The sequence below is a fragment of the Parasteatoda tepidariorum genome, chromosome 5 (genome assembly GCF_982258835.1).
Source record: "Parasteatoda tepidariorum strain Cologne lab strain chromosome 5, Ptep-v5.0, whole genome shotgun sequence".
NCBI classification, from domain to species: domain Eukaryota; kingdom Metazoa; phylum Arthropoda; class Arachnida; order Araneae; family Theridiidae; genus Parasteatoda; species Parasteatoda tepidariorum.
Window position 1 is genome coordinate 95,046,464 of NC_141759.1, and position 13,214 is coordinate 95,059,677.

At 34.1% G+C, this 13,214-nt stretch overlaps 1 protein-coding gene across 1 annotated transcript; it reads right to left on the reverse strand.

The window, feature by feature from the left end:
- Positions 1 to 3,739: 3,739 nt before the first annotated feature.
- Positions 3,740 to 4,171, reverse strand: LOC147809882 (major centromere autoantigen B-like). Its single transcript, XM_087162919.1, has one exon. The coding sequence runs from the start codon at positions 4,169 to 4,171 to the stop codon at positions 3,740 to 3,742; it is 432 nt and encodes a 143-aa protein (XP_087019045.1).
- Positions 4,172 to 13,214: the final 9,043 nt, after the last annotated feature.

Sequence of the window (13,214 nt, forward strand, 5' to 3'; positions counted from 1 at the left end):
TCATTCTGCACAAGATGATGTCCTCAGCAATTTTGCTCAGAGAGGAGAGTAAACTGATTGGTCGATAGCTGTCTGGTTTTGTTGGGTCTTTTCCTGGCTTTAGGATAGGTTTAAAGACTGCTATCTTCCAATCAGTGGGGAAGTATGATAAGCGTAGAGCTGAGTCAATAATGCATGTTAAATAGTGAATGTAGTTAAGGGGGAGTGCTTTGATTAGTCTATTATTAATGTTATCTTTACCGGGTTCCTTATTATTCTTAAGTTTCTTAATAAAGTTAATTACATCACAAAGAGGGACCGGGGTGTGGATGTCAGGGTCAGAGCTGCAAGAAAGAAAATTATTAATACCTCCTCTAACCTCTAGGTGAGTAGTATCATTTCCTACAAGGTCGTTGGTAAACTGCAATTCAAGACTGTCTGCAATGATGTTGGCTTTCAAATTGTCATCGAAAATGACAGAATTATTATGTTTCAGGGGTGGGATGCTTGAAGATTTAGCCTTAAATTTGTTGACTGCTTTCCAAATTGAGTTATCTTGGACAGATAGGTCTTTGATATACCTGGTGTAGGATGATTGCTTGTGTGCTCGAAAATCTCTCATAATTTTAGCGTTGATCTGATTCATTCGAGCTTTGTCATTTGGGTCACGGGACTGCTGCCACAGCCTCCTGATATTGTTTCTATCTCTGATCAGATTTCTGATATGAGGGGGTGCATCGCAGTAATTATTAGCCTCTACAAAAAAGGAAGCCTCTTCTTTAGCCTTGTTAATAGAGTTAGTGAAGCTGTTAACAAATTGATCTAGTTGGGTTGGGGTGTCGACTGGATAGTTAACTAGGGGGGAATTAACTAAAATGCAATTAAATTTTTTCCAGTTGATTTTATTTATTTTATTATTAAGATTATTGGGGACATTAATATTGATGCTGAACTTAACAGGTAAATGATCAGAACAGAGTTCATTTAAGGTTCTAGTATTGATGAGGTAATTTAAATTCCTAGAAAGGGCGAAATCTATCGTATTAGCTGATAAGTTCGAGATCCTGGTATTGGTTGGGGGGTAGTGTACATTTAATTTAGCTAAGTTGATGAAATTGAATAGAGAGGTGCCCAGGCGGTTGCTATCGTTGTTGTTCCATGTGCTGTGTTTAGCGTTGAAGTCACCAGCCAGAAAGATAATCAAACCATAGGAAATTAGATTTTCAAGGTCGCTGATAAAGGCGGCCGGCACGTTAGGGGGGACATAGACACTAGAAATGACAATAGATTGGGATGGGGAGAGAAATAGCTCAAGGGTCGTAGCTTCTAAATAATTGAAGTTGAGGTAATCAAGAAGCTTGTGATTAATATTCCTTTTGATTATAATGGCAGTTCCACCACAGGCTTGTGTATGCCATCGATGTGACTTGGTGTGATAAATTAGATAATTAGGTATTTTAAAAAAGTGAGCATTGGCAAGGTTGGTTTCCTGTATTAGTAATATGTCAGGGGGGTATTGGTTGATAAAATGTTTAAGCTCATTAATTTTGCCACGGAGGCCATTGGCATTCCATGATACAACAAGAAGGTTTTTAAATTTACTAAAAAAGGAGTTGTTCATTTATTATTCTTTGAGGGGACTGATTTTGAAAAAAGAACTTTGATTAGATCTACTGTGCTATCAGCATTTTCTAATTTATCAACCAGTTCAATGATATTACCGAATTTATTCTCTAAAATTTCGATAAATCGAGCAACTTTTTGAAAAGTGTTTTCAACACGTTCATCGGCGTTTAGGGAATCTATGTCATCGAGGGGTAGATCAACATCTCTGCTGGCTACTTGGGCATAAGTCGGTTGACCCAGAGGACGGGTGTACCTCTGGTGGGTGTAGTTAAATTGATGGGTGAATTGATTGTAATTATTTCTGTAATTTGGTCTGTCATTTCTATTGTTTATAAATCTGTTCATTCTGGACTGAGGGGCTTTAGTACATTTTCTATAACTGGCTGTGTGGTCACCACGCAAAGCACACAAGTGGCAGGGATGTCACGTGATTTGGTACAATCCCTTGACTGGTGATCCCCAGCGCATTTAACACACCGGGGTGCACAGCGACAGTTGGACGCTTCATGCCCCCAGGATTGACAATTAAAACACTGTAAAGTGTTTTTCCTGGGTTTGAAGCTCTCAACCTTGACCTCAACGTATTGAAATTCATTAAGCTCATAAATAGTTCTGTAATCACTCATTTGACTGAGGTAAATAAGAAAAATAGGTAAAGGACTTTTGTCTCTAGTTCTTTTAAGTTGCTTAACATCGATTACGCTGTAGCCAAGGTCCAGGAGATCTTATTTCACTTCCTCAACGGCGGTGTGGGGGTGAATTTCTTTAATGACGACCTTGGCTGGCTTCTCACTTTTATTGGGGAGTACCCAATAATCAATTTTAACCTGGTCTAAAATTTTAGTAATATGTTTGTGAACCTCTGAATTTTTTGGGAAGACAAGAATAGTCTCATTACTGGCGAATTTCAATCTATATAGTTTTTTTTTATCAATTTCAGTACTTAGGGTACACACAAGATTCCTAGGCTTCATGTTTTTAACGTTAATAGGGGGACTACTATCGTTATTATCACCCAAAACATCGTTATAAAAATCAATATCGGGGTCAAAAAATTCGTTTGATTTAGTTCTCCTGACTTTTATACTAGTGGAACCCCGATTTTACGTTTTCGGTGGGACTAGCGATAAAAAACGCTCGAAGCGGAATAACGTAAAATCGGGGTTAAGAAAAATCTATGCATAATTTTGATTAACATTTGCAAGTAAAAATTGTTTTAGAATTTTTTTGCTTTGTGTCGCTTGATCAGCTGTTGGCACGTCTTCTGTTATTTCATCGTCATCAGCACTATCGTCGGAACCAGGCATTAAATCACTTATGGAAGGGATTTCTGAAGTAATGATATCTGTGTCACAGTCCATGTATGCATCATCGACTTCCGGAAGATCCTCAACTTCAGACACGCTACCTTCTTCTTCCAAAGCAACAGCGCCCTCCTCCTCCGATATTGAAAATCCTGCTTTATTGAATCCATTGATAATGCACCTTCGGTCGACACTGTCCCAAGCTGAAGATATCAAATTAAGAGCCTCAAGAACATTAATTTTTACCTTAGAAGCATCCTGAAAGTCACCAGAACCAAGAAACATTAGAGATTTTCTAACCAGTTGCTTCCGGTTACTCTCTTTAAATGATCGGATAATTCCTAAATCCAGTGGTTGAAGTTTGCTCGTACAGTTAGCTGGAAAAAACTCTATTCGTACGTTTTTCAATTTAAGGTTTAAATGAGCAGTGCATTGGTCTAGGAATAAAATTATGTTGCGCTTTTGAAAACTCATTTTCTTATCCAGTTTTCGAAGAAAATTTTCAAATAATGCTAGCGTCATCCATGCTTTTTTGTTTGAAGCGTAATCGGTAGGAAAACTCTTGATATTTTTGAAGCACCGTGGTTTCTCTGCTCTACCGATCACTAGAGGCGTTAACTTTTGGCTTCCATCGGCATTTGCATAGAGCAAAACAGTCAAGCGCATTTTTGAAAGCTTTCCTCCATGGCAATTTTCACCTTTAATTGTCAATGTCTTGTTTGGCAATAGGTTGAAAAACAATCCCGCCTCGTCCGCATTAAATATGTCACTTGGATTACAGCCCTTTAATAAATTTGGCGGAGTTTCATCTTTCCACTGCTGCACAGTTGTCACATCCACACTATCGGATTCGCCACAGATAGATTTGAAGCATAAATTGTTCCTTTTTTTAATCGATCGATCCAGCCATTTGATGCACTGAAGCCTTGGAGTTTAAGCCTTTCAGCAATTTCAAGAGCCTTTTCTCTCAGGATGGATCCATTTATAGGAATCTTTGCTGCTCTGGCTTCCTTGAACCAGTTCATTAAATTTTTTTCTAACTCATCATACGGAGATGTTTTAAGGGTTTTTCTCTTCTTGGCATATTTTCCGAGTTTTTCAGCGTTTAGTTCTACTGAAGCTTCTTGCTTTAAAATCGTTTGCAAAGTTGAATAAGCAATACCCAAAGATTTAGCAAGATCAACTTTAGTGCCATGAAATTCTTTAGCTTTATCGACGATTTCAGCCTTTTCAGCCAGAGAAAAGCATTTTCGTTTTGACATCTTCTTTCGAGAAAAGAACACGATGACTGAGTTTTCGAAAATGAGAAAAAATGCTATGGCTTTCAAACTCAAACAAAACCGACTGAAAATCTCATTTGATATGCTAGCACGGAAAAATGGGTGAAACCATTTCTCATGGGGGAGAATTGAAGAAACGACCACACCTCTCTATTCAAAGTAGAGATGTCCAATATTTTCTGGAACAGGTATTTGGAACCTGTTATTTAATCATACCTGTTATAAAAATAACAGGTTACTTCCAAAGGCCTGTTCCAAAATACTAGGCAAAAATTTTAATTCAATTATCTTGGCAAAAATTTATTTTTCTACTTTTTTTTAAAAATGCTAAACTGTTTTTTGGCAATCTTTGCACAGTTTACAATGAGAAAAAAAAAATCACGTTTTATTTATTATTACAGGGCCGTAGCCAGACATTGCGAGAGTCTATGCAAGTTTTGTATTTCTAGTATTATATTTTTTTTAGAGCTGTTTTAAATCTAATAATTTAACGAGTATAGATCGCCATATCTCAAGAAATTTTAAAGCTAGTTGGAAATATTGATCACACAATTAAAAAATATATTTATCCAAAGAAAATTGAATGTAAAAATTAATTTTAAATAATTATCTATTATTGTTTGTTATTTAAAATTAGAAGAAAACTAAAATTTAAGCTATGTAAATTTTACATCATTTTTGTGCAATTTTAAAATGCAAAATTTGAACATTATTGATCAAGTCGTTTCTAAGTTAAAAAATTTCAAAAAGACATGACTTCATTCGAATTTTGCATTGTGTCATTTAAAATTACGTAGTTTAAAATGATACATGAGTTAATGTGCCTTGGTATTCAAAATTGTGTCAACCATTATTAAACAAATTAGTATAAATTAAGTAATAATTTCAAAAATACATTGTATTTCTCTTAGTTAAACAAATCTTATTACAATGAATAAAAATTTTTAATTCGTTTAAATTTTTTTATTTTATTTTTTTATTTATTATTATCATTATTATTATTTTTTTGTTTTTTGCATGGAATATGTAAAAAGTAAAATTAACAAGCCTAAATAGAATTAAAAGGAAAAAGAAATAACCCAAATTCAACGAACAAAAGATCGGTTTAGTCAAAGAATTTGACTTATTATAGATAGCATTTAAAAAATATCAAAAATATCCGATCAATAGAACAAAATGTTTTCAACAGTCTTTTCTTTCCCCTCCCTGTAAGTGTAAGCATGATATTTCTAAACTTAAAAGCAATTTATAGACTTTAAAAACTGTTTACTTGCAGCAGCAAGAATTAAAAACTTCTCGAGTGAATAGCATACGTTGTAGTTCACTTATGTCGCACAAGAGCTGCACAATGGGCTATTGGCGACGGTTTGTGAAGCATCCCTGAGGATGATCCGAAGACATGCCATCACAATTTTGATCCTCTGTAGAGGGGATGGCATCCCCGCTTCGGTAGCCCGACGACCTGCACGCGAATTGGAGCACTTTACGGTAAAACAGTTTAACGAGGACCCGTACCGCACACCCTCGGTCCCTACGCAGACTGATCCAAGTGGTCACCCACCCGCACTCTGACGGCAGCCAGTGATGCTTGACTTCGGAGATCTGATGGGAACCGTGTAGCAGAATTTAACGATCAGTCCACTGCGGGACGTGAGTAGCATACGATAAGTTTTGTTACGTATATGTGAAATTATGGTGAATCTCAATATCTGTGTTTTCATAGTCTAAAAAATATAAGAGCTGTAATAGAAGTCATAAAATTTAGTTCCAATAAAACTAGATGTCGTTCTATAAACTTAAATATTAATTCCAATCATAAATTAATAATAGTACTTAAATTTCGTTTCGCTAAAATTATTTTGCGCCCGAAGTAAATCATTAAATGCCTTTTTTTTTTAATTTCACTCCTAAGGAAATGATTATTCTGCAATTATATTGTTAAAATACGTTTAGGGTGTCTTAAATTTCTTAGTAAAAAAATAGAGTTTCTATGGTTTAAATTTAAAAAAAATTTAAATTATTGCTAGTCCACTGCTCGCCCCCCCCCCCCGCTTGTGGTTCTACTTCTGTGTCTTAACAACCTATTATTAATAAAACTACCACCTAATATTTTAAATATGCTATATCGGAACAGCCTGTTATTTTTATCACAGGCTAGTATTTTGGAACAGGGAATATTTTGGAACAGCTAGTATCTGGAACAGGGGCAAATATTGGAGCAGGCGCAAATATTGGAACAGGCGCTAGTATTGGAACTGGGAATATTTTGAAACAGGCAATATTTTTTCACAGCTAGTATTGGAACAGGGAATATTTTGGAACAGCTAGTATCTGGAACAGGCGCAAATATTGGAACAGGCGCTAGTATTGGAACTGGGAATATTCTGTCACAGGCTAGTATTGGAACAGGGAATATTTTGGAACAGCTAGTATTTTGTCACAGCCTTTCCTAGTATTTTGCAGTTTAAGCTAATTTGCAGCAATGCTGGGCACGGTGACCTGTCTTCCATGCTCTTTGGATTTTCGGGCATATGATAAGCAATAAATATTTTTACTTTTTATTTCAGTATAAAAAGGGGTTGTTAAAATTATTAAAACTATATTTAATATGTTCTAGACATCTTAGTATGTTCTATTCAAGCCATATTTAAACACTATATTTTCTTCATATGCAAGCTATATTAACAAAGGAAGCCTACAGTTAGCGATTAAGGACTCAAAAACTAATTACATAGCTATTATTTTTTTAGGAACCTATTTAGGAAGTTAAGTAATGAAGTTTTAGGTAATTAAATTTATAAATTTTATACATTTAATAAAAAATTCAGAATATTTTGTTTGAAATAGTGAATTGTTTTCAATAGAGTAACTGTGCCTGCATTTACTTGAAAGTGCTCCACATTTTTTTTAATGGCTATTTCTGCTGCCTACTGTGTTTACTGTATTAATTACTATCGTCTTTTGGGGGAAGGAGTTTTACTTGGAGAATCCAGACACCTCTTTACGCCGTTGGCCCCCCACCTCCCTAGCTTTCGCTGCGGGTTTCTTTTTCGGCTTTCGTTTTGGAGGTCGAGATCGACCGTGACCTTCGAGGTCGCGAATTGACTCTCAATATCTTTAAATGAAGGCGTATCCTTTACTTCCGTCGTAGTTATTTGTTGTGGTAATTCAATCAATGTTCTACGTGAAGAGTGATTTGTTATTTCGCTGAATTTCGTCCACTCGCATACAAATAGATGTCTCTCTGGCATTGCCTATTATTTTGTTGCTTAAGAGATTTATTTATTTTGAATTTTTGAAGAAAGTAAATAATATATTTTTAAATGATAATATTCTGCAGGAAAGGAAAAAAATCTGTTACAGTTAATTTGGCGAATTTTTGTCCCTTAATGGTTTGAATTTTACTTGATATAAAAATTATCATTAACGGCTACATAGTATGTGATATTTTTAAATTAATGTGCTAATTGTTTTAAAATGAAAATATTATTTATATAATCCAAGAAAAGTTTAGAATTGTTATAAAAAGGCTTGTTTCTTTAAAAATTATGCTAAATTCGTATATTGGTGTTTATTTTGAATATTTAATTTTGTTTTAGAAATGTTTAAAAAAATATCGGATTATGCTCTTGCTGTATTTAATTTGTTAAATGTTTTAGCTCGTGCAAATTGGTAAAGCTGAATCAATTAAAGTTTAGTAAACATATATTTTTCTTAGTTTAAAACTATAAATTGATGTTATTCGAATTATATTTAAAAAGTTGCATTGAACTGGGTTGCAATGTATGCAGTTAGACTACTTTTAGGTATTTAAGTAAATGAAATTATAAATCACTATCAGTAAATTTCACTAAATTTATTATGTCAGAAAATATAAATAATTTTACGAAAGTGGCGTTAGAATGAAGTGATTAGGAAACAAAGAGATCGTAATAATAATCACAAAACAAATATTTGAGGAATAGTAGTTAGAGGGTTAAACGAAGGCGAGAATATATTTACATTAAGCGAGTACCTTCAGATCTGGGAAAACGATCTGTTTCGCAAAAAGAAACGACGATGGTTGCGAAGTAATCATGGGGGCTGGTGAGCGGCAGCAAATAGGGGCTCCTGCCAAAATTGCAGGAGTTGAAAAAAAGAGTAATTTAAACACAACTTTGTTTACTAGATATTCGATTTAACAAATGATTTAAAATTAATCAGCTTTATTTATATATTTGAACTTACAAATTTTGTTACGCAACATGGAACCTCTATATAAGCACTAACTTCCCTGCTTTCTACAAAACGTAATTTGTATCAAATAAACATCTTGTTTAAAGCAAGTTTTTGTATAATCTATTTCGTAAAAAAGTTTACACAGTAAAAGAATTTAAGCTTATATTTAATTGAATTTTTGTCAACTTTAAATTCTAGAGGACGAATATTACGAAAAAATATAGTTGTAAATGTTTAGGTTCTCCTGGATCTTTTAAAGCATTTGTGATAAATCATACACAGTGTGTCACGGATCGATTTATAATTTTTTTATTAGAATTCTTTGAGAACAAGAAACAGAGCATTTGGCTACATAATGTATAAATGGTATAGAATTTATATTTTGTAGATTAGACTTAAAAAGCAAATATGTTTTATATTTCTTTTGTCACGTTTGAGCATTAAAAAGAAAATGTGTACTTTTTTGTGAGTAAATTTTTTGTGAGTCAAACGATGTTTTCTGAAAATTTGATGAAATAAATATAACGAAAACTCAAAACTAATACTTTGAATGATAAAAAAAGCCCCAGTAAACCTCAGTTTAATTCATAAAAGTAAATATTTTACTGAAGAAAAAAACGATACTGAATTGAAGAAGTACAACACACTTTTGAAATATGCTACAACACTTGTCTTTAAGAAATACAGATGTTATTTATGAATTCACAGAAAAATGTCTCAACATTATTTTTTCAAAATCTGTAGCAGATAAAAATAAAGGACTTCATAATCTTCTCTAAAATTGACTGAAGTTTTAAACATTATCAGGCAAATGACATGTTAAAAGCTTGATTAATTGCTTTTTTTATTATTGAAAAACACTTAACAATAGAGATTAAAAGAGAAATTAATATATAATTGCTTTCATATAGTTTAAAAATTAATTAGAAAAAACCTTACCCATAGAAACAAAAAATACTTTTCCTAATAATATTGTGAAATTAATAGAAAAATATGTATCTGTTACAAAAATACTTGCCATTTTAAACTATTTTTCAAGTATAAAAAAGTTGAAGATTTTTTTCTAAGACCTGTTATTTTGGAACAGGTATTTGGAACAGGTATTATTTTGCATCGTAACAGCTGGAACCTGTTATTTGAAAATACCTGTTATTGCCCATCACTAATTCAAAGTGACTTATCTTCGTATCGCAAATAAACAGCGTCAGTAAGACGTCTGGAGTACATATGAAACTCGATCATTACTGACAGTTGTCTCTTTAACCCCCCTCTTTCTCTTTTGTTCATAGGAAGCGGGGGGGGGGGAGAGTAGAAGGTGTAGATGTCATACTTCCATCACTTGTGGTTTTAGGGTTCCAGTGAATTGCGTCTTTCCCCACCCTTTTGATAGTGACCACAGAGAGGAAACTTAAACCTCCCCCCTATTGACAAATATACAAAACGGAACAGAAAGAAACAAGTCTCTCTTGTTCAAAAAACTAGAAAAAAGTTTGTGTGAGAATTGAAGAATAAAAAATTATTTTGATCTGTTTGTAGAAAAACGCATCAAGCGGGATTTTCATAAAAGAGGTAACGCAAAATCCGGGATTTTTTAACATTACGGTATACGCAATTTTCACGGATCAGCAGAAAATGACGTAAGAAGCGGGATAACGTACGAAACGGACAACGTAAAATCGGGGTTCCACTGTATTATCAATAACACTATCTTCGTCAGCATCAGTAAATTCGCGTGTTCTCTTGTTACTACAAGAGGGGAGGGTCTCCATTCTATCATCATGGGAGTTATGTTCGTCATTATTATAACTAACACTAGGTAGTGCCTCCATTCTATCATCATGGGAGGTCTTATTAGAAAAATTATCATTAACATCACAAGATAAAACATTATTTATAACAACATGAGATACATCATTATTAAGGGAAGGGGAAGGAGAGTTAAGAAGTTTAGTTTTAGTAGCTTTACGCTTCTTAGGCCAGTGATTTAGCAGATAATCATGTAAATTGCACTTACCTTCTAAGCTGGGTAAGGTATGAGTAAGACTTTTGAGAAGATATTTAGATTGTTCAATCATGAACTTGTCATTATAGCGCGATACGGACTGGGGATATCCGCGTTGTCTCGAGATACTCTTTATTCTCTCGTCCTTTAACCCTTTTACTACACTAGCACACTTAGTAAATTCCAGTTTATTGAGGCTGTTTGCCTCATTGAGGATATCTTCATCACGGGATAATTTATTGGGAACGTCTTCCCAAACAAATCTGGGTTTGTTTATACATGAATGATCTGGAGAGTTATCCCTTTTAAGTACAGGATTTTTCACAATATCAGAATTTAGTTCATTCATAGTTCAGCCAAGAAAAGTTATCCACGTGCTTCAGTAATCTCCTACGGCAGTGTTTCTTAACCTTTTTGGTCTAATGGACCCCTTTTAAAAAATTTTAAGAAGTCATGGACCACCCCCCTGTGAAACAAATAATTGCAAAAACCATCCATTATTAGAAAACATTTAATTTTATTATTTTAATAGTATGCAAAATTTTTATAATTAAAATTTTTAATGTGATGGTTGCTGCTGCTTTTCCTTAATTAATTTAACTGGGGGATGGTTTTTGACAAAGCAACGTGTATATCATGTTCAACATTCAATCGATTTCGATGTTATATTTTTATTGTCACAAGTGTGGAAAATCCCGCTTCGCAAAGATACACTGTAGCAAACGGAATTATAGCTGCCATAGTTCGCTTTAGAAGCAATGGGTAGGCTTCCAAACGTTTTAAAAATTAGGAGTAGTCAGCGGACCCCCAAAATATAACTCATGGACCCCTTAGGGGTTCATGAACCACAGGTTAAGAAACCCTGTCCTACGGGGACCTCACTCCGACCTTGATAGAGGACTGAGAGTCGTCTTGCGTCACGTCCTTCTCGTTCCGAGGGGAATGCTATCCACACCGAGCTGATGAACGATCTTGAACAATCGGGAGCCTCCTTGGTGATCAAGGTATTACCAGTGCCAGGTATCCACGCTCGACTATTCAGCTTCAGATGTTGTCTCCAATGTTAATATCATCAGTATATCAATCTGCTTGAATGAAAGTACGTATTTACCTAAAGTACGAGTTGACTCAGTCGATCTAGGCTAAAGTGACCACACGTCCCGATTTTGGCGGGACAGTCCCGCTTTTTTGTGGACTGTCCCGCGTCCCGCCGATTTTTTAAAATGTCCCGCTTTTTAGAAAATATCTGCATTTCTTATATTAAATGTACTGTAAAAATATATTACCTATTATTTATTAAGTATTATGGTGAATATAAAGAAATAAAAAATAGATTTAAAAAAATACATTAAATGCATGCAGAGTAAACTAAATTAGGCAATGTACCGAGTTAGATTTATTCGGTGGTGTTCGATCATTGTTCGTTACGTCTCGGCTTAATTCAGATAAGTGCAGACAGGCGGACTGCCGATAGACAGTGCGGTTTGTTGTTTTCAATTTGACTTTCGGTTTGACTCGATTCGATTGACGAAGATAGTGGTAGAGCAATAGTCGCTACAACGTAATGGCCAGAAAGGTAAAATTTAATACTCTTTTTTAGCCTTTGTAGTAAATTTTTTTTTTATTTCTAGTATTTACCCACAGAATAAAAGATGAGTAAAAAAAGAGAATGCAAATTTAATGAAGAGCTAAGCAGAGAATTTCCATTTATTAAAAAAACTAAAATAGACTATATGGTACGGTGTGATAAATGCAATGCTGAATTTTCGGTCTCACATGGTGGAAAAAACGATATTACTAAACATCTAGCGACAAAGAGGCACAAAAGATTTTTGGATAATGCCGCTTCTTCGTCTAAAATGGAACAGTTTTTTCGCAGTGCTAGCTTTGGCAACACGGAAAAACAGCTAGCATTAGCGGAAGGGCTATTTGCTTTCCACACCATAAACCACAATCAAAGTTTCCGATCAATGGATTGTACGTCGCAAATGATCAAAACATTATTCGACAAAAAATTTGCATGTGCAAGGACAAAAACCGAAGCAATTATTTGTAATATTTTTTCACCATATTCGTTTTCACAACTGCAGAAAGAATTAGAAAAATGCTCATTTATATCCATATATTCTGATGCTTCCAACCACAAAGATTTAAAATTATTTCCCACAATTGTTAGATTTTTTGATCCGGAAACAGGAATTAAAATTAGAATATTAGATTTTGTTTCATTGCCGGGTGAAACTTCACAAATAATTTTTGACTCAATAAGTACTATTTTGAAAAAGAATAATTTGAACGATAAAATTATTGCCTATTGTGCGGATAACACTAACGCAAATTTTGGTGGAAAAGCTAGAAGAGGCATCAATAACGTTTTTACGAAACTTAACGAACATTTGAACCAAAAAATTATTGGAGTAGGTTGTGCAGCTCACATTCTACATAATGCTATTCAAACAGCATCTGACTTACTTCCAGTTGATGTTGAAAATATTATTGCAAAAATTTATTCGTATTTTTATATATATACTGTGCGTGTTGAAAGTTTGAAGGATTTTTGTGAAATCGCAGAAATCGAATATAAAAGAATTCTTGGTTACAGCAAAACACGATGGCTAGCTCTTTTACCAGCTGTAGAAAATATTTTAAAAATATACGAACCATTAAAATCATACTTTTTATCACAAGATAAATGTCCAAGAATATTGCAGCTCTTTTTTGAAAATGGCACATCACAAATTTGGCTTCAGTTCATTCACAACCAAGCTACATTATTTCACAATGCTGTGAAAGTTATTGAAGGGG